The sequence below is a fragment of the Bos taurus genome, chromosome 17, assembly GCF_002263795.3.
Source record: "Bos taurus isolate L1 Dominette 01449 registration number 42190680 breed Hereford chromosome 17, ARS-UCD2.0, whole genome shotgun sequence".
In the NCBI taxonomy this organism is placed as follows: Eukaryota; Metazoa; Chordata; class Mammalia; order Artiodactyla; family Bovidae; genus Bos; species Bos taurus.
Window position 1 is genome coordinate 63,162,715 of NC_037344.1, and position 20,437 is coordinate 63,183,151.

Here is a 20,437-nt window from a genome sequence, read left to right on the forward strand (position 1 = left end):
TTGGGCCCTTGGTGGTGGGGCTCTTTCCTTAGATACCCTGCAGGATCTCCCCACTCCTGCTCTTAGTCCCCCTCCCAATTAAATCCACCTTCCGTCCCCAAGTCACTGGCTCAGGCACCTGGCTGCCAGGGGCCCCAGAAGTTAAAGACTTTAAAAGTCGTGCCATGGGACTTCCCTGGTGGTCCAGTGTTTAACATCGTGCTTCCACTGAAGGGGATGCAGGTTCGATCCCTGGTGGAGGAGCTAAGATCCCACAGGCCTCTTGGTGTGGCAAAAAAAAAAAGTCGTGCTGGGCATCCAGGTCCCACGCAATCCGGCTCCACCTTCTAGGCGAGAGTCTCCGAGGGGCAGCTGCAGGTGCCATGCAGCTTCCTGGAGCGGGTAACAAAGGGGAGAGCCACGAGGGGACAGCACATGGCGTCCTCCCTGACCTTCGGCTGGACTTGAGGATCTGCCCCCAGTGGTGAGCTGCCTGACCCCAAGGCTACTTATGCTAGAGATAAAGGGAAGCACTGGAAGAAATGTGGGGGTCCCATTTTCCCAAGGGGCAATTGCCAGCACCATCCCGTGCAGTTGGACTGTCAGGCTCTAGGGGGACTCTGAGCAAGCTGTTCCACCCCTCTGAGCCTCTGTTTTCTCCTCCACAGAGGGGGAATAACAGCGCCTACTTCGTAGAGTGGTTCTGAGCATTTCATACATTACTAAAGGTTAGTGCAGAGCTGAGTACACGTGGTCGGTGTGCAATGAAATATATTCAGTCCATGAATATTTATTGAGTGCCTACTAAGTACAGATGAGGCAACATTCTAAGCACTGGGAGTGAGCAAGACAGACAAAAGCCCAGCCCTGGGAGGAGTGAGGCGGACTTTCTAGCAGAGGCAGACAGACCATAAAAAACCAAACCTCATCCCGACTCAATGGACATGAATTTGAGCAAACTCTGGGAGATGGTGAAGGACAGGGAAGCCTGGCATGCTGCGGTCCATGGGGTCGCGAAGCATGGGACATGACTGAGCGACTGAACAACAGCAGTGTAAGTAAATGACAGAGAGGTACAGTCCAGTAAAGATAGGATGTGAGCCGTGCATGTGATTTAAATGTTTCCAGTGGCACCATTATAAAAGTACAAAGAAATGGGTCAAATTCAGGTTTCTAATTTTTAATGTAAGATGTTTAAAAATGTAGTTTTAAGATTAAAATCTTTCGGGACTTCCCTGGCGGTCCAGTGGTTAAGGCTCCATGCTTCCAATGCAGGGGGCATGAGTTCGATCCCTGGTTGGGGAACTAGGGTTCCATAGGCCACAGAGCGTGGCCAGAAATTTTTTTTTAAATACACACACACAAAAAAAGCTTTCACCTAAAATATTGTTGTTTCGCCCAGAGGCATCAGCCACATTTCAGGGGCTCAGTGGCCACATGGGCCTCACGGTTGCTGAATGTGTCAAGTGAGTGCAAAAATTAAGACTTGACCAGCCCGCTTTTCCCTCTGCTGGCCTGGCCTGGTCTGCAGCAAGAGCCTCCTGGCCACGTGACGCCTTCTCCCCTCCACTGTTGGCAAGCATGACCCTGGTTCCTCAGACCCCTGAGAGGTGCCCCAGCCCAGGGGCTCCTCAGCACCACCCCGCCCACTCCAGGCAACGGTGTGCACCCCTCGTTCTGGGGGCTTATGGCCACCCCAGGGAACAGACAGCAGGAAGTTTTTCCAGGCTCTTACTGGAAAAGGGAAGATGTGGGTTGGTGGGGTGTGAGGATGAGTTTTTGTCCAGGGCTTGGATCAGTAGGAAGTGAGGGAGGGCTGGAACCTGCCTCTATTTAAAATTTGATATTTTTTGTTCATCAGATTTTTGGCATTAATTAAGAAATATGTTTTATTCATATATTATAAAATTTGTCCATTTAAAGTGCAAAATTCAGCGGTTTTTAGTAAAGTCACAGAGTTGTATAACATCACACAATCAATATTAGAACATTTCCGTCGTCCCCAAAGAAACCTTATTCCCACCAAATAGCCACTCCCTGCCCCGACCCCCATCCCTCCAAACCCTGGCGACCATGAATCCACTTTCTGTCCATATGGACTTGCCTATTCTGGATGTTTCCTACACGTGGGATTGTACAATAGATGGCCTTTTGTGTCTGGCTTCTTTTCACTTAGCATAATGTCTTCCAGATTCACACCTATTGGAGTATGAATCAGGACTTCACTCCTTTTTGCTGTGTGTGCTCAGTCGCTTAGTCGTGTCCAACTCTTGGCAACCCCATGGACTGCAACCTGCCAGGCTCCTCTGTCCATGGGATTCTCCAGGCAAGAATACTGGAGGGGGTTGCCATTTCCTTCTCCAGGGGATCTTCCTGACTCAGGGATCGAACCTGAGTCTCCTGTGTCTCCTGCATGGCAGATGGATGCTGAGACATCAGAGAAGCCCACACTCCTTTTTATGGTCAAATAATATGCCATTGTAAGGACAGACCAGATTTTTTTCTACCCATTCTTTCACTGATGGATATGTATGTTGTTTTATTTTTTGGCTATGGTGAATTATTCTGTTGTGAACATTCATGTGCAAGTTTTTGTGTGGACATTTCTTTTAAATTCTTTTAGGGTTTGCATTAATTTAGAACTTTTAATATCCTTATATAAACTATTATTTTATCTAGATGTACTGAGTTTTTCCATCATCCCCTTAAAATTTGCTCCTTAGTCAAGAACTTGACTAGCCTCACCCTGCAGGTCCTGTCCCTGCTAGCTGCGTGACTTTGGGTGAGTTGCTTACCCTCGCAGAGCCTCAATTTCCTCCTCTGTAAAAAGGGCATAATCCCTGTGCCCACTCACGGCTGTAGGGGGCTGCATGGAGGTAATGACGTGAGTTACAGACCCAGTCCACAGTAGACGTGAGTCAACGCGTTTTTCCTCCTGGGAGGCCTGGTGCCCTGGCTGGCTGTGGGGGGTTGTCCCCAAGTGGATGTGACCTTGCCCTGCCCTTGAGGATAGTTGGCCCAACAGCCTGGAAATCGTTGCTGCTTCTGTGCCCAAGGGTAACCTGCTGTTTGGTTCTCTTGCTCCAGCCTGACCCACTGCAAGGTCCTGCGGGGGTGGGGCCGGATGCTGGTCACCCAGAGGCCTCCCCGGCTCCCAGCACCTTGCGCCCCAGCTGTCTGGCCCCCCATCGCCGCCTCCCCCACCCTCCACTCTGCCCGTTCCCGTTGAAGGCCGCGGCTCTACCACTCTCTGCACTGCCATGAGGCCTGCACTGCGCAGGGTGAAGTCCAAAGTTCAGTCCCTTCGCTAAGCACACGGATAAATATGAACCTTGGAGAATTTCCCCAGCTCCAATGTAAACAGAGCGGGCAGGGGCCCTGATTCACTGGCCACTGGGGCCAGGGTTGGGGGTTGGGGGTGCCCACAGGGCTTGGCTAGTGGGGTTTGGGGGGGGCAGCGGGTGCAAGGAGCCTGGCTGGGGCCTGCCTGCGGGCCGGCCAGCACGGAGCCAGCCCACGCGGTCGGGGGAGGCGGCCGGCCCGGTGGCCCCTGGCCGCGTGGCCCGGCGCTAGTGGAGCCATGGTTTCTAAACTGAGCCAGCTGCAGACGGAGCTCCTGGCGGCCCTGCTCGAGTCAGGCCTGAGCAAAGAGGCGCTGATCCAGGCACTGGGTGAGCCGGGTCCCTACCTGCTGGCTGGAGATGGCCCCCTGGACAAGGGGGAGTCCTGCGGCAGTGGCGGCAGCCGAGGGGAGCTGGCCGAGCTGCCCAATGGGCTGGGGGAGACCAGGGGCTCAGAGGACGAGACGGACGACGATGGGGACGACTTCACGCCGCCCATCCTCAAGGAGCTGGAGAGCCTCAGCCCAGAAGAGGCGGCTCACCAGAAGGCCGTGGTGGAGACCCTGCTGCAGTAAGGACCCCTCCCTTGTCCCCCGCTCCCAAGGAGCCCTGAGACAGGGACCCACCCTCGGCTCCTGCCCGCCCTTCCCAGTCCAGAGTCCCATGGGCTGTAGCCTGGTTGTTGCGACGGGGACAGGGCCCGTTAGAGCTTGGAGGTGGTGGGAGGGGGGTTCTGGCTTGGAGGTTGCAGTCTCCAGCACCCGATCCGGCCCTCTGCAGGGTCCTGTCCCCATGAGCCAAGGCTTCCAGCCCAGAGCTTGGGAAGTGGGGCATGCCCCGCAGGGGAACCCCAAGATGGGAACAGAGCAGAGAATCCACAATTTGAGTACCCGGGGAGAGAACTGGGGAAGGGGTGGTGGTGGGAATTTTTAGCTACCAGGCACATTTCTAGTCCCCCAGTCCTAACTTCCCAGCTAAACATCAGGGCACACCCCTGGCTAGGGTTTTGGGGGGCCCCCTTTGCCTCCGCAGAACTCGAGCTTTCAGCCGGGAGAACCCAGGTCTTTCTTACCTGTGGGAAATGGAGCCTCAGGAGGGGAGCTACTCCCCTTTCCAGCACAGCCTCAGGCCCCCCATCACCAGCGGGTACAGCTAGAAGCCTCCCTGCTCTGTACCCCCAACCCACCGGCTGGCTCTCCCCATCTCCTGGAGGACGGGGTGGGTCTGAGCTCTCTGCTCCCCTCTCCTCAGCAGAGCTGAGCTGGTTACTAATTACCCACGGGCTTTATTATTTCTCTTTTGTTTTATAAATTTATAAATGGCGAAAGGCTCTGATAAGGCCTGTGATCATTAACTTGTAGGGCTGGTGGCCTGGGGAGGCCTGAGCCATTTCTGACTTCCCCCCAGGTGGGGGTGGGGGAGGTTGGGGGAGGTTGGAGGTGAAGGAAGGGAAGCCTGGGGGCTGCAGGGACAGCACCCCTCCAAGGCTCTGTAACCTCCCTCCTAACAGTCCGGGGAGGGGTGCCCGGCTGAGGTTTCACCGGCGTCATTTCGGGCAATGTTGAGATGAACTCTGGAGGAAGCTACATACAGAGAAGGATGACGAAAGGAAACTGGGGCTCAGAGAGGGGAAGGAGCTGGACTAAGGATGCCCAGCTGGGGCTCCATACCCCTCTCTTGGGACTGGGGTCGGAGCTGGGGGCAGCTAGGGGTGACGGGGTCGGGGGGAGGTGGGTTGCTGAGGAAGAGTTCCTAAAGACTATCTCTTTTCTGTCCAAGGTCTGGATCCCAGCCTGGGGTGGGGGAGGGCGGGATCCATCCCTCAGGGAGCCCTCAGGGCCTGCCAGGCCTTCTGAGGGCCGGGGAGGGGGCAGGGGAGCAGCCAGGGCCCCCTGACTTGGCAGGAGGAGGAGGGCAAAGGGCCCTGCTGGGCTGCAGGGGAGGGGCATAGAGTCAGGCATCACCAGACCCAGGGAGAGGGCAACCTGGACAGGGTGGGGCTGGGCCAGAACTGCTCAGGGCCCCAGATGGGCCTGGGGGCTTTCAGCGGGGAGTAGGGGGCAGGGGGGGTACCAAAGGCCTTACCTGGCTGGGTGGGGCCTCTTGACCAGTAGCCCCACCAGCAGGATGATGGGTGGACAGGAAGGCTTGATCCACAGCACGCAGGGGTCAAAGTGCTCCCTGGGGACCAGCAGAGACCTGGAGGCGGAGGGAGAGAGAGGAGACAAGAAGGAAGAGACGGGGGTTGGGGGTGAGTCTCGGGAGATGGAGAGAGAGACCTGGAGAAGCAGAGTGGAGCGGAGGAGCCAGGAGGGGCCTGGGGCTGACATGTAGCTGGGAGAAGGGGCTGGGGAGAGAGCGAGGTGCCCCAAGCTGCGAGGAAGCTGGAGTGCTTGCCTCCCGCCCCGATTGGGTTTTCTTTAATGCTAACAGCATGCTATTTACTTTCCATTTAAATTTGAGATGTTGCTATAAATTATCAACCAGCTCCTTGTTCCTGCGGAGTTTATAACTAACTACCTGGGTTACTTATTGTTCAGGTAACAAAAGGGATCTGAAAACACCCCGAGGGGGGAAAGTGGGGCCTTGAGCCTCAGGACATAGGCTGAAGAGGGGTGGGGGACCCCTGTGACAGCCCTGGGTGGTGGGGGAAGTTGAGGCTGGAAAGGATGGCGAAAGGGTAGGACTTTCCCAGGAAGCCAGGTGTGACCTAGAGTTAACTTGGACATGTCTCTTCTCATCCTGCCTTGGTTTCCCTGACCAGGACAATGAGTAAAATTCACACTCCCTGCCCTGGTTCCCTGACCTCTTCCTCAGGTACCTCTCTCCCCGCCACCACTTTCCTCCACTTACATTACACTGACTTCACTGATTCCCACCTCAGGACCTTTGCACGTGCTGTACCTTCTCCCTGGACCCTTCTTTCCAGATCTTCCCATGACCAATTCCTTCCCCTTTTTGCTCCAATATCACCTTGTCAGTGAGGCCCTCCCTGATCACCCCATCTAAAGGAAGGTTCCAGCATCATCACTCTCTTCCTCTATTTTCGCTGACTTTCTCCTGAAATGTATCATTACTTATGATCATCTTATTTGTCTGTTTTCTGTCTCGGGCCATGACTACCGAAGCTCTTCCAGATCTGTGTTCACCACTCAGACCCCTGATCTCCAGCCTGGTAGCTGACATTCATGAATGAATGAGTGACAAGTAGGTTTCTCTGAGCTTTGGGGACATCTGCTGCTATGGCCAAGGGAGGAGCTTGTCCCCAGGGCTCCTTCCTGAGTGTCCTCCTAGGTCCTCCTATCCCTGAGCCGCTCAAACTCGAGGGTCTCTGGTCCTCTCCATTGGGCAGTACCAAGGCCCGGAGATGCAGGACGACAGGGGCTGAGGTGGGACAATCTGACACCCCGACAGAGGCCAGCCTGCCTGGACTTGATCCCCAGCTTGGCTGGGGCAGGCAGTTTTAGTTTTCTGAGCCCCAGTGTTCTCTGCAAGGCAGAGTTGATCATAATGCTTACCCACAGGGTTAAACGGCATGTAAGTGCAACAAACAACTGCTATTATCAATGGTCCCATTTTACAGATGAGCAAACTACGGCTCAGAGAGGCAAAGTGACCTGCCCGAGGTAGCCTTACAAAGCAGGACGGCCAGGACTTGGACCCAGGTCCTCCACACTTGACACAGCACCCTGAGGTCACATGCCTTTCTTTGACACGTTCATCTCCCTCTTTACCCTCCTCCAGCAGTCTCACTGTTAACCATTGACTGATTTCCATGCAGTGCTCTAGGGCTGACGCGTGCGTGCGTGCTCAGTCACTAAGTCGTGTCCGACTCTGAGATCCTATGGGCTGTAGCTTGCCAGCCTCCTCTGTCCATGGGATTTCCCAGGCAAGAATACTGGAGTGGGTTGCCATTTCTTCATCCAGAGGATCTTCCTGATGCAGGGATCAATCCTGCATCTCCAGCATTGGCAGGCAGATTCCCTACCACTGAGCCACCTGGGAAGTCCCCTAGGGCTTATGAAGGGCTTACAAATGCATGAAACTCATCTTCTCCTCCTGATAACCTATGAAATATTATTAGCCCCCTATCATGGTTGAGGAAACTGAGGAACATGGAAGTTAAGCAACTTCCGAGAGCCACCTGGAGGGTGAGTGGTAGAACTGGGGTTCACGCTGAGAACTCGGCTCCCCTCTAGGTAAATGGCTCTTCAGGCTGGTCTCCCAGCTCTGCAACCTTGGACCCACCAAAATCCCATGGGCCTGTAAGCAAGAGGCCCAAAGTCTCAAACCTCTGAGGGACTCCAGAACCGGCAGGAGGTGGGAGGAGGGAGATATGGGCAGATATCCACCATTCCTGAGCCTTCTTCCCTCTGCTGTGGGGCTGGGAGGCCCCAGGACTAAGTTGCAGATGGTGATGATGGAGGTGGTGGTGGTAACAATATCGTTCCACTTACTGAGCTCTTACTGTGCGCCTGGCCCTGACCTCAGCATTTCACCCCTGCTAGAAACTCATCCAGTTCTCCCAATAGACAACTGGGAGGCAGACGTGGAACCATCATCCTGTTACAGGGCGGATGAGAGGCGTGTACATGACAGGCGTGAGGTCACAGAGGTGGGATTCAAACTGGGGATTGGCTTAACTCAAACCCATTAGCGTGAAAGCAGGAGATGCCTGGAGACCTGGCCTCTTAATTCTGCCTTGGGGAAAATGTCCTGAAAAGAGCCCTGTTCTTGGAGACTCTGTGTGTGTGTGTGTGTGTGTGTGTCTGTGTTTTGTGGAGGTGGAGAAAGCAGAAAACAGAGACAAAGAGACAGAAAGAGAGTGTGTGTGAAACAGTGACAGACAGACAGAGACACACGGGGTCAGATGGACAGGGAGAGACAGCAGATCTTTAATTTGAGCCCAGAGAGGCGCTGCTGAAGGAAGACTGGGCTCCTTCTCTCTGGAGAAGAGACGGAGGGAAGAAGGACCTCTCTCTCAGGAGAGGGATGACTGCAGTTGGGGGAGGAGGGAGGCCATGGGCAGCCCAGCCCCGGAATCAGATAAACATGTTTGCCGTGGAGCACAAGGCTGGACTTTGTCCTGCCCTTCCCTCCCAGGACTGACTGGCATCTGGGGAGCTGGTAGAGGGGGGTGGTGGCAGGGAGGAGAGGCTTCTAAGGGCCCCTGAAAGCAGGCAGACAGGGCTCAGGGAGATGTCAGGGGTACAGGCAGAGTGAAATAGTCCTGAGCCCCAGTGAGGTCCCCTTGGACAAGCACACACCTTTCTGAGCTTCAGTTTTCTCACCTGTGAGATGAGTCGACAAGTAGCACCTAGCTTCCAGGGTTAAGATTTAAATGACCAGCCCTCAGCACAGTGCCTGGCTCCCTGTGAATACCCCAAAACATGCATTCTCCTGGCTGCCAATCAGCTACTGACTGCTGACTGTTTTAACTGCATCTGTCCCTATCTTCCCTTCCTCCCTCCCTCTATGCGACCTGCTGATAAAAAAGGAGGAAGTCAGAGGGCCAATGAGGATGAAGGTCTCTGTGCCCTTGGGTCTCAGAGTGGGGCAGGCAAGACTGGTTCTTGGAGGAAAGAGAAGGCCCGGGGGGGGGGGGGGGGGGGGGGGGGGGAGGCACTGTGGGGTGGGCTTTAGAGTGCTGGGAGAGAGGTTAATTTGCTTTTAGATTTTTTTTTCACAATTCAGTTTTAAACATGATCTATGTAGTATATTATCAATATATGATATTGATATATATGACACATGATCCTGTATCATATAATTTACAAAGCGCAGAAGAGTAACAGAGAAAAGCCCCCACCCTGCCCCATCCCTAGCATCCAATCAGTGTCTCCAGTTCTTTCTGTATCCTTCCGGTATTTTATGTGAACACAAGCAAATATGTAGACATGTTTTATCCCAATTAAAAAAAATTTTTTTTAATTTGGCTGTACCAAGTCTTCATTGCGGCATGCAAGAGCTTTGTTGCCTCGGGCGGGCTCTTAGCAGAAGCATATAGGATCTAGTCCCCTGACCCGGGCCCCCTGCCTAGGGAGCACAGAGTCTTAACCCCTGGGCCACCAGGAAAGACCCTGTCCCACTTTACATTTTATTTTTTAATATATAATTTTATTTGTTTCTTTTTTGACTGTGCTGGGCCTTTGTGGCTGTGTGGCTTTTCTCTAGTTGCAGCGAGTAGGGGCTACTCTCTAGCTGCAGTGTGTGGGCTTCTTATAGTGGTGGCTTCTCTTGGGGAGCACGGGCTCTAGGGCATGTGGTCGTCAGTAGCTGGGCACCTGGGCTTGGGAGTTGTGGCTCCCGGGCTCTAGAGCACAGGCTCAGCAGTTGTGGCAGATGGGCTCGGTTGCCCTGAGGCATGTGGGCCCTTCCAGGACCAGGGCTGGAACCTGTGTCTGCTGTGTTGGCAGGTGGACCCTTTACCACTGGGCCATTAGGGAAGGCCCCACACAGCAGATGTACCAGACGAACTGTTCCAGCTGGGCTTGTGCAGAGCTTTCTCAGGGGGTTGGAGCGAGGCGCTGCAATCTGGTTGACCGGCATCCTTTTGCTGGGCGTTCAGGTTGTACCCAATCTTTGGCTGCGACATGTGATGCAGCAACACGCCGTTTGTCACACATGCCAGAATTGGAAGCCTCCGATTTCTGAAAGCAAATAGCTGCAAAGAGGCGGTGGGAACACAGGCTTAGGATTGCACAGACCTGGGTTCAAATCCCAGTTCTGCCTCTCTCAGCACAGCTGCATCTGCCACGTGATGTAGCAGAAGCTCAGGAGAGGATGAAGGGAAGAGAGGAAGGCTGAGACACAGCAGGAGAGGGAGAGGGAAGGACTTATTTGGTACAGGCAGCCTGACCCTTTCTGTTCCCCACGGTGAGCTGAGGGCAGGAGGCTGAGCAACAGTGGCCTCAGGTCCCTTGAATCCCTCCAGTGACAGAACTACGTACATTTTTTCTTACAAGAAGTTCTTGGGATGCCAGCCCATAACCCTGGGACTCTGTTGAAAAACTAGCCATCTGCCTCAGGGCTGTGCGGAGACTGGCCGCACCATCGTCTAGGGTTAAGTGCAGACTTTCAGGAGGCATTTTGACGCTATGTAATTTTTATCAGATGAGCCAACTTAGAACTAAATCCCTTGAGCTGGGGCGGGACTCTGCTGGGCTGACCCCATGACCCTGGGCAAGAGATACATGTGACACAGTGCTTTGAGCCTCAGTGACCCTGGCTGTCAAGTGGGAGAATCATGTTTCTCGCCTTCTTGACAGATCCAACGTTTTTCTTCCAGCAGGTCACTCTCATCTGTACATCCACCCGCCTACCCACCTATCCATCCACACATCCATCCATCCATGCTTTCAACTGCTCATCCATCCACCTACCTCACCACCTGTTCATCCATCCATCTACCATCTACCCATCAACCATCACATTGCTTTATCCATCAGCCGTCCTCTCACCCGCCACCCACCATCAATCCATTGTTCATCCCATTACCTATCCATCCATCCATCCATGCTTTTATCCAATTATCCACCCGTCTACCCTACCATCTGTCCATCCATACACCCACCTATCCGTCCATTTATCTACCATCTGCCCATCAACCAACCCATTTATCCATCCATCCTCTCACCCACCACCCACCATCAATCCATTGGCCATCACGTTACCTATCCATGCATGCATCCATCCATCCATATATACGTACAGTCATTCATTCATGCAGTCACCAAGGGCATACTCTATGTCAGGCCTATGTTGGGTGCTGAGAACCAGACAGTTCCTGCCCTCCAGGTGTGTACAGTCTCTCAGTGGATAAGACACAGTCACAAATAACATTTCTAGGTAGAATGAGGAGGGGTCTTTAACGGAGGATCCTCCCCATGGGCCTGTGTAGCTTCCAGGGTGAGCCTGTTTAAGTCTACATGTGTGTCCGTGTATCACTGTGTGTTTCTAAACCTTCATCTGTTCCTGTGTGTGCAGGGCTGGTTGGGGCCTGTCTACACGTCTGCCACGTGTGTGTGTCTGTGAATCTCTGCCCCCATGTCCTTGTGTCCTGACATGAGTGCCCATACCTCCCCGTCCCTGAGTCAGGCCACAGGCCCCTAGGCTCCACACCTGCCTCCATCCACCATCCCCGCCTCCCGGGTGGACAGGGCTCCCAGCACCCACCCCGGCTCAGCAGACGGTCCTTCCCCCAGGGAGGACCCGTGGCGCGTGGCCAAGATGGTCAAGTCCTACCTGCAGCAACACAACATCCCGCAGCGGGAGGTGGTCGACACCACCGGCCTCAACCAGTCCCACCTGTCCCAGCACCTCAACAAGGGCACGCCCATGAAGACGCAGAAGCGAGCCGCCCTGTACACCTGGTACGTCCGCAAGCAGCGAGAGGTGGCCCAGCGTAAGTAATGACCGACAGCAGCCCGTCTTCCCGGCAGGGCCTGGGACTCCCTGCAGTTCGAGGGCGGGGGCTGGAAGTCTCGCCCCCTCCCCATTCCTTGGATAGGCAGATGGACAAAGTCGAGGAGCGGGTGGTAGTGGGGGGGGAGGGGAATTCAACCAGCGTGTATCACCTGTTCTGTGGGAGGCGCTCTGGTAGAGGGAAAGAGGGTTGATCCTGGGCATCGAGAGATGGATGAACTGGGTCCCTGCCTTCTAAGAGCATCCTGTGCAGAGGGGAAGCCAGAGGACAAATCCGCATGATTCGGTGAGATGAGAATTAAAATGTGATAACACCAACAAGAGCCAGCGTTTCTGGAGCACGCACCACGTTCCAGGCCCAGCACAGGGCACCACAGGGAACGTTTCTAAGTGTTGAGCTTGCAGAGAAGCAGCTCCTCTTCCTCACGGAGGCAGGGGCATCAGGAGTGATCACACGAGGAATATGACCTCTTGACTAAGTCTTGAAGTGTCAGTTGAATTTCGACCCCTGAAGATGCAGGGAAGGGAGTTTCAGGCAGAAGGAACAGCAGCAATGAAGGCTCAGAGGCGAGGTGTATGCTCAGGGAACCCTCCACTGCAAACCTGGGGAGAGCTAGGCATGTTCTCATTCAGGGCATGGTGGGTTTTACCACCTGAGCTTCATACCCTATAGAATCCCAAGTGCACTTCCACACTTTTGAGCTTAAGTGTAAAAAAGATGGGTTTTGATGTTTCTTTTATAATTATCCAGGTTTGTTTTTAAGGCAATACTCATACTTAGTTTTAATAAAACAGAAGAAAGATTTTACAATAAAAATTAGGAGTCTTCTCCTAAAGCAGCCACGGGCATTCCTAGTCTCATACAGATCCTTCCAGAGGTATTATATGCAAACACTGCTGCTATTTAGTCACTTGGTCATGTCTGACTTTTGCCACCCCATGGACTGTAGCCCTCCAGGCTCCTCTGTCCATGGGGCTTCCCCGGCAAGAATATGGTGAATCCTGAGCCACCAGGGATGACCCCCGTGCATACATGAGCCATACACTATATATATATAGATATATATATACACACATCTATATTTCCTCTGCTGTTTGAAGGGCAGCTAGCTGTTCTGTTATTTGGAAGTGCCATTAACTGGCCTCCTACCAAAGAATCAGCTGAGAAAGTGGCTGGGTATCTTCTCTACTGGCTAATACTTGTACTTCAGGCTTGATTTTCAAGGCTAGAATGTTGAAAATAACTCTTGAATCTACTCAGGAGATACAAGTTCAGGTTTCTGCTCTACTGTGTGGCCCTGGAAAAATATTTCACCTCCCTGAGCCTCAGTTACATCTTCTGTAAAATGGGATGGCATATGTGTCCAATGTGAATAAAAGGTGATGCCTACCTGGAGCCTTATATTGAGGACTGTGAGATTATATCTCGGCCCAATAGAAGAGTGTGCAGGGGTTGATTAGTGATGTCTGCCTTGGACACAGGTTAGGCAAGGGGTGACGTGTGCTGTGTGTTTGTCATCACTGGATTAGGCGATTTCTGGGTTCGAGCTGCAAGCCCCTCTGGCTCAGCACCCTGGGAATGAGAAAGAAGCAGAGGCATGCTCAGGCTGATGCGGGAAGGTGGGCTGGCCAGTGTCCTGCTCACAGCTCTCTGTGCCCGCAGAATTCACCCATGCAGGCCAGGGTGGGCTGATTGAAGAGCCTGCGGGAGATGAGCTGCCGACCAAGAAGGGGCGCAGAAACCGATTCAAATGGGGCCCAGCCTCCCAGCAGATCCTGTTCCAGGCCTATGAGAGGCAGAAGAACCCCAGCAAGGAGGAGCGGGAGGCGCTGGTGGAGGAGTGCAACAGGTAGAATGGTTGGCGGTCGGCAGGGCTGGCTGGGTCTGGGCTGGGTCTGGGTTGGGGAAGGCAAGGAGGGCTCTGGATCCTGAGGGAGGCCCCCCAATCCACTCCAATGTTCTTGCCTGGAGAATCCCAGGGATGGGGGAGCCTGGTGGGCTGCCGTCTATGGGGTCGCACAGAGTCGGACACCACTGAAGCGACTTAGCAGCAGCAGCAGCAGCAGCAGCTGTTGGCCCAGGAGTTCTCAGCTCCCATGCAGGGCCTGAAACCTAGCTCTGTTTCTGGCACCCACCCCCCACCCAGGGGTCCCCAACCTCCAAATCTAATGCCTGATGACACAATATGGAGCTGATGTAATAATAATAGAAACAAGTGTTAGTCACTCAGTAGTGTCCGACTTTTTGTGACCCCATGGACTGTAGCCTGCCAGGCTCCTCTGTCCATGGAATTCTCCAGGAAAGAACACTGGAATGGGTAGCCATTCCCTTCCTGAGCCAGGGATCGAACCTGGGTCTCCGGCATTGCAGGCAGAGGGAAGCCCCAACAGAAACAGAGTGCACAATAAATGTAATGCATTTGAATCACCCCAAAAACCATTTCCCACACCCCAGCCCATGAAAAAACTGTCTTCCATGAAACTGGTCCCTGGTGCCAAAACGGTTAGGAACTGCTACCCTGCCTACCCAAGCACCCGAGTGGGGCTGTTCGTCTCACTCACCCTCCGCTTACTGTGCTCCCTCTGTATGAAGAGACTCAAGAGAGGCTAAGCCATTTGCTCAAGATCGCAGAGCAGACTGGGCTCAGAAGCCAGGTCTGTCAGCTTCAGTGGACTCTCGGGTAGAGAGCCCTGCTTCTCAGTACCTCCCCCAGGCTCACAGAACCTGTCTCTCCAGGGCGGAGTGCATCCAGAGGGGGGTGTCACCGTCGCAGGCCCAGGGACTGGGCTCCAACCTCGTCACAGAGGTGCGTGTCTACAACTGGTTTGCCAATCGCCGCAAGGAAGAAGCCTTTCGGCACAAGCTGGCCATGGACACGTACAGCGGGCCGCCGCCGGGGCCAGGTCCCAGCCCTGTGCTGCCCGCCCACAGCTCCCCTGGTCTGCCCCCGCCTGCCCTTTCCCCCAGTAAGGTCCACGGTGAGTGCCATGTGGGCAGGGGGACTGGGCAGTGGGCAAAGGGAATATGGGGTAAACCACTTAGCACCTCATTATGGCTCCAGCTCCATTCTCACCCTATCCACCCCACCCCTCTCCTCTCCTCTCCTCTGACCACTCAGCTCCAGCCACTGCCCTCTCTTCTGTCCACCACATTCACTCCGACCCCACTGGATTTCGGTTACTGCAATTCATTCTCGATCAAGCCAACTTAATCCCTTTCAGCTCAGTTCAACTCAATCCAGTTCAACTCACTATAATCTGAGTTTCATTTAAATTTCATACAGTTTGGTCCAATCCCATTCCCAACTGATCAGTTTAACTAAATGTATTTCAAGGAAATTCGGTTAATCTCGTATCGTAGAGTTCAATTTCAATCCAATTCGATTTGATCCAATTCAACTCAATCTCAGTTCATTTCGGGTTTGATTCAGCTTGATCAGTTTCATTCACCTAATTCCAATTCATTCTATTCAAGTTTGCTGCGGTTTAATTTCATTAGCCTAGTTCAGTTTGGCTCTGTTGTCTTTCATTGAGCACTGACTGCATGTCCGGTGTAGCCCTGGGCAGTGGGGGGCCACAGAGCTGATAAAACACAAAGCTTGTGTTCAAGGGGTGGAACAAGCAGCCAGCACAGGGCCTGGCAGGAAGTGGATACTCCAGCAAAATCTGCTGGCTGCATAGAGAAAGATGGTGTAGTGGCCTGAGCAAGCCAATACAATTTGGGGTGTTGGGGGCCGTGGGCACAGGCAGGAAACTGGGGCGCTGACGCTGGACACTGCTTCCACTCCAGGCGTGCGCTATGGACAGCCTGCCACCAGTGAGGGGGCGGAAGTGCCCTCAAGCAGCGGCGGTCCCTTGGTGACAGTGTCTGCACCCCTGCATCAAGTGTCTCCCACCGGCCTGGAGCCCAGTCACAGTCTGCTGAGCACAGAGGCCAAGCTGGTGAGTGTCCCCCCAACCCTCCCCCATCTCCCCTCAGCTGGGATATTCTGGGGCAGTACCCGGGGAGGCAGGGTGGGGCAGTACCCGGGGAGGCAGGGTGGGGCCCCACCCTGACTCAGTCTGGCTTCCCCTCCAAGGTCTCAGCCACTGGGGGCCCCCTGCCCCCGGTCAGCACCCTGACAGCACTGCACAGCTTGGAGCAGACATCTCCAGGCCTCAGCCAGCAGCCCCAGAACCTCATCATGGCCTCGCTTCCCGGGGTCATGGCCATTGGGCCTGGAGAGCCTGCCTCCCTGGGCCCCACGTTCACCAACACAGGAGCCTCCACACTGGTCATTGGTAAGCTGGTGGGGCTGGAAGGGGGCCATCTGAGTGAGGGCCTCATGGGGTCTCCCGCTGAATCCAGGAATGGGGAGAGCCACTGGGACTCATTCATTCATAGATTTATTGAGTGCCTGCGCCATGCTCCACCGGGGATACACAAGTGAACCAAAGAGCCCAAGAACTCAGTCACCTAAGTGGGGGAGGCAGACGATAAACATAATACACAAGTTACACAATACCTAAGATGGTGAAACAGCTACAGGAAAACAGAGCAGTGTAAGGGGGACTGACGTTTTCTAGGTTTTAGTTTTTTTTTCTTAAAGTTCAGAAAGAGTTTATTCACAGAACTATTATGCAGAAGCTCAATATATGACAGACAGGGAGTTGCTGGGGAAGAGGTACAGAGTTAAGCCCCAAGGCCTCTGCACTGCTGTAGAACCCCAGGGCACCAAGGAACCCTCTTTGACACACTCCCTGCCCTTATAGTAAGCTGGCAGCTCAGAGAGGGGGAGTCACTTGCCTGGGCCTTAATGCAGTGCAAGGCTGTTTCCAGATTACCTCGTCCCCTCCTCCAAGCCACGGGCTCTAGGAGGGAGGGCTGGTGCCCCTGGGGGTCCGGGCTGGGCCTGGGGACACCACGGAGGTAGCCAGAGGCCTGGCCGACCCCTGCCCCTCCCACCACTTCAGGCCTGGCCTCCACGCAGGCACAGAGTGTGCCGGTCATCAACAGCATGGGCAGCAGCCTGACCACCCTGCAGCCCGTCCAGTTCTCGCAGCCGCTGCACCCTTCCTATCAGCAGCCACTCATGCCTTCTGTGCAAAGCCACGTGGCCCAGAGCCCCTTCATGGCCACCATGGCCCAGCTGCAGAGCCCCCACGGTGAGCACCCCTTGGCCCCCTGCTGGGGGGTGGGGTGGTGGGAACCCAGGGGAAGGGGCGGTGTGGCAGATGCTGTGGTCTATGTGTCTGATATTCACAGAAGTGTGAGTGCTTCTGTGATGGGGGCTCTGGGGGTGCTCAGATGCACGTCCATGGGCTGAATACATTTCAATGTGTGAATCCATGTGGTCGTGTGTACACACCCACATGTGCCCTTGGGGCCATGTGTACCCCTCAGCTTTTAGAAAGGTGATATGGTGCATACACCATGAGGACGTACAACACTCTCAGCAAGGCTTGGTCCGACACCCTTTCATCAAACACCATGGTTTCTGCAGCCAAAGGGAGAATTCCACGAAGCAGGGTTAATAGGCTCAGGACCGACTTCGCCACCAGACAAGCTCTAGTACCAACCTGATGAACACCTGTTGGTTTTCAGACCTTTCTGGAACTTGGATTCTTGGATGAGGGATTTGTGGACCTGAACGTCTGTGTGTGTGGTGGCCACCATTTATGTGTGTATGTGGGTGGCTGTGTTTTCATCTGAGTCCACGTGACCATACGTGATTTGTGTCGCTTTTCTGCTGGTGTATGTGTGTTTTGGGGGGGCTGGGACTGCAGATGGAATGCTGGGTTACGCTGTGGAGAGGGGCCCTGGAGGTGGGGGATAAGATGCGCCCCCCTCACCAGGGCACTGACCCTTCCATCCAGGGCCCGTACTGAGTACCCCATCAGCACCTGCATCTCTGGGTCCCTTCCACACCTGCGCTCTCCAGGTGACGGCAGGAGTGGGCTCCCCGCCTCCCCCAGGCTCCTCCCCACAAGACAGGCAGAGCAGGCCCCTGCGGTTGGGGGCAGCACCCATCTCTTCTACCTGGAGCTCCCAGGTTTTAGAAATCAGCCCTGAGTCCCCGACCATTGCCCCACTGCGGGGCTCACCAGGCCCACGCCTCTGCCTTGAGGCCCCTCATGGGAGGAGCCCAGCCGGACCCAGGTGCCACGTCTGTACCCTCCTTTTTCCTCCCTCCTGGCCAGCCCTCTACAGTCACAAGCCTGAGGTGGCCCAGTACACCCACACGGGCCTGCTTCCGCAGACCATGCTCATCACCGACACCACCAACTTGAGCGCCCTGGCCAGCCTCACGCCCACCAAGCAGGTAAGGCCCCGCCCCTCCATGGGCCCTGCCCCAGCCCCCGTCTAGGGCGGCTCAGGAGCTGCTCTTCCGCCAGGTCTTCACCTCAGATGCTGAGGCCTCCAGCGAGTCCGGGCTTCACACGCCGGTGTCTCAGACCACCACCATCCACATCCCCGGCCAGGACCCTGCTGGCATCCAGCAGCTGCAGCCCAGCCATCGGCTCAGCGCCAGCCCCACCGGTGAGCCCCCTTGCCCCACTCCACCCCTTCTCGCTGTCCCCACAGCTGAGGGAGGTGGCGGGGAGGGGTGGACATGTGAGGGGGCACGGGTGCTCTCCTGAAGTGAGACGAGAGGGGTGTGAAGCCACAGGAAGCGGGTCTGTCTCACTGCAACATCCATTAACTCGGTGGAGGAAGAAGATAACCTGAAGTAGGGCGGAATAGAAGGCGTGGGAAGGGCTTGCTGGGGGCGCCGGAGATGACTCGTGGATGTGCTCCTCTGGCTCCGCGTTTGGTGTTTTTTGAATCTGTTGCCAACAGTTAAAAAATTAAGAGCTTTCACACCTTTCTGGCTTCTCCTGGGGAGTCAGAAGGACTCACGTTCCCCCGTAGCGACCACAGAGCCCACCATGTGCCACCCAAACCCTGCATTTTCGTTCCCTGAGAACCCAAGTCTGCAGCCCGCAACACCACAGTGACGAGCAGGCACTGTGGAGTCAGGCTGCTGGGCTCTGAGACCCGGCTACTTGCTAAGTCTGAGTCTTGGGGTCCTCCATCCAGCCCTGGAGGCTGCGGGGACAGTCCCTGAGGGCTCCGCGGTCCAGGCTCTGTGCTCGACCCATGAGGTGGGCAGCAGCACCCCTGTTTTCCAGAGGAGAAAGCACCCGAGGAGGAGAGGGACTTGGAGGTGGTGGGGCCAGGACCCAGACCCAGGTCCAAACTCCACGTCCATTCATTAACCATGTGAATCAGTCAGGGTTCTCCTGAGACGCAGAACCAATAGGGATACACACACACACACACGTGCGTATTTAAGAAATTGGTTCATACAACCGTGGGGTCTGTAAGTCTGAAAGCTGCAGGGCAGGAGGCCCTGCTGCAGTCTCCTTCTCTGGGAAGCCTCAGCTTTTGGGCAAAAGGCTTCGACTGATTGGATGAGGCCCACCCACACTGTCAAGGGAAATCTCTACTACTTAACACCAACTTACGTAGGTGTTAACCACAACTGCAAAATACACAGCGATGTCTGGACTGGGCTTTGGATCATGACTGGGTACTAAAAGGCAAAGCTGAGGCATGAAAACTAACCACGACGCCGGTTCACCAGGGCTCCTCTGACGTGCTCGCTGAACTGTGCTGGGGCTGTGGGGGCCACACCCTGGCGGCCCTGGAGCCGGGCTGGGTTAATAAGGCCTGAGAGCTGAGGTGTGACCTTGGGGTTCTAACCTGCTGAGACTCAGGAGGTGCAGGGGTGCTACTTTCCCATCCCAAACACCCTCAGGGACGGTGGTGGTGGGGCATGGGGTCGGGAGCAGCGTGGCGGGCACCAGCTGCCTCCTCTGCCTCCGCAGTACCCTCCAGCAGCCTGGTGTTGTACCAGAGCTCCGACTCCACCAATGGCCACAGCCACCTGCTGCCATCCAACCACAGTGTCACCGAGACCTTCATCTCCACGCAGATGGCCTCTTCTTCCCAGTAACCATGGCCTCCCAGGGGCCCTGGAGCCTCCACAGTCTGCTGGACGGGTGACCAGGACATCTGAGCCTGCAAACCTTTACTGCTCACCGGGCAGCTGCTCATCCCTGGAAAACTGCGCCTCAGTCCCCATCCCCATCCTGCCAGCTTCAGAAACGGGGCCTTCAGAGGAGGGTTGCTTCAGTGCTCAAGTGGGGACAGTGGAGAGCTGGAGAGCAGAGCCTGTTCCTGGTGGGTCACGGGGAGGGACTGTCCCTGCTGCCCAGGGTAAATCCTGTCGCTTGGAACACAACCCCCCCGAGGCTGGGAGCCCTTGCATCCAGCAGGGAACTGCCAGCCACACTTCTCAGGACAGCAGCCCGTGTAGCTGGCAGAGGTCATAGGTCAATGTGGCCCCAACTCTGTCACCTATGCCCCAATCAGGCCATTCCACCTAGCCCCCTTGCTATTAACCGCATGCCCCTTTAGACCTACCTGTCCCCACTCTCCTAAGCCTCACCTGAGTGGCTCCTCTGGGCTGGGGCCTGGGGAAACGCAGGCCTCTCCAGCTTTCTTCCACCGAAGCCAAACTTCTCCCCAGCCCGTGACCTCTGGTTTTCTTCGACATTTTGTCCCCCCTGAGCACCACACCTTCTGAGGCCAGCCTGGCATCCTGCATCTACTGGAAAGCCCCCCACCCCTGCAGGCCTAGGCGTCATCCCTGCCCCTGGTGAGAGCC

The 20,437-nt window shown here is 55.2% G+C and overlaps 1 protein-coding gene and 1 long non-coding RNA gene across 2 annotated transcripts; one reads left to right on the plus strand and one right to left on the minus strand.

Annotated features, from left to right (window-relative positions):
- Positions 1 to 1,143: 1,143 nt before the first annotated feature.
- Positions 1,144 to 5,715, minus strand: LOC132342631 (uncharacterized). The gene is made up of 2 exons (XR_009491095.1): positions 5,406 to 5,715; positions 1,144 to 2,388 (listed from the first exon to the last, which is right to left on the minus strand). It is a non-coding gene; the product is annotated as an uncharacterized lncRNA (long non-coding RNA).
- On the plus strand, positions 3,101 to 19,837 carry HNF1A (HNF1 homeobox A). Its single transcript, NM_001192524.3, has 10 exons — positions 3,101 to 3,891; positions 11,525 to 11,724; positions 13,408 to 13,594; positions 14,482 to 14,723; positions 15,535 to 15,686; positions 15,824 to 16,025; positions 16,698 to 16,889; positions 17,925 to 18,046; positions 18,120 to 18,264; positions 19,596 to 19,837. Exons 1-10 carry the CDS (start codon positions 3,560 to 3,562, stop codon positions 19,721 to 19,723), a joined length of 1,902 nt encoding a protein of 633 aa, NP_001179453.1. The 5' UTR covers positions 3,101 to 3,559; the 3' UTR covers positions 19,724 to 19,837.
- Positions 19,838 to 20,437: the final 600 nt, after the last annotated feature.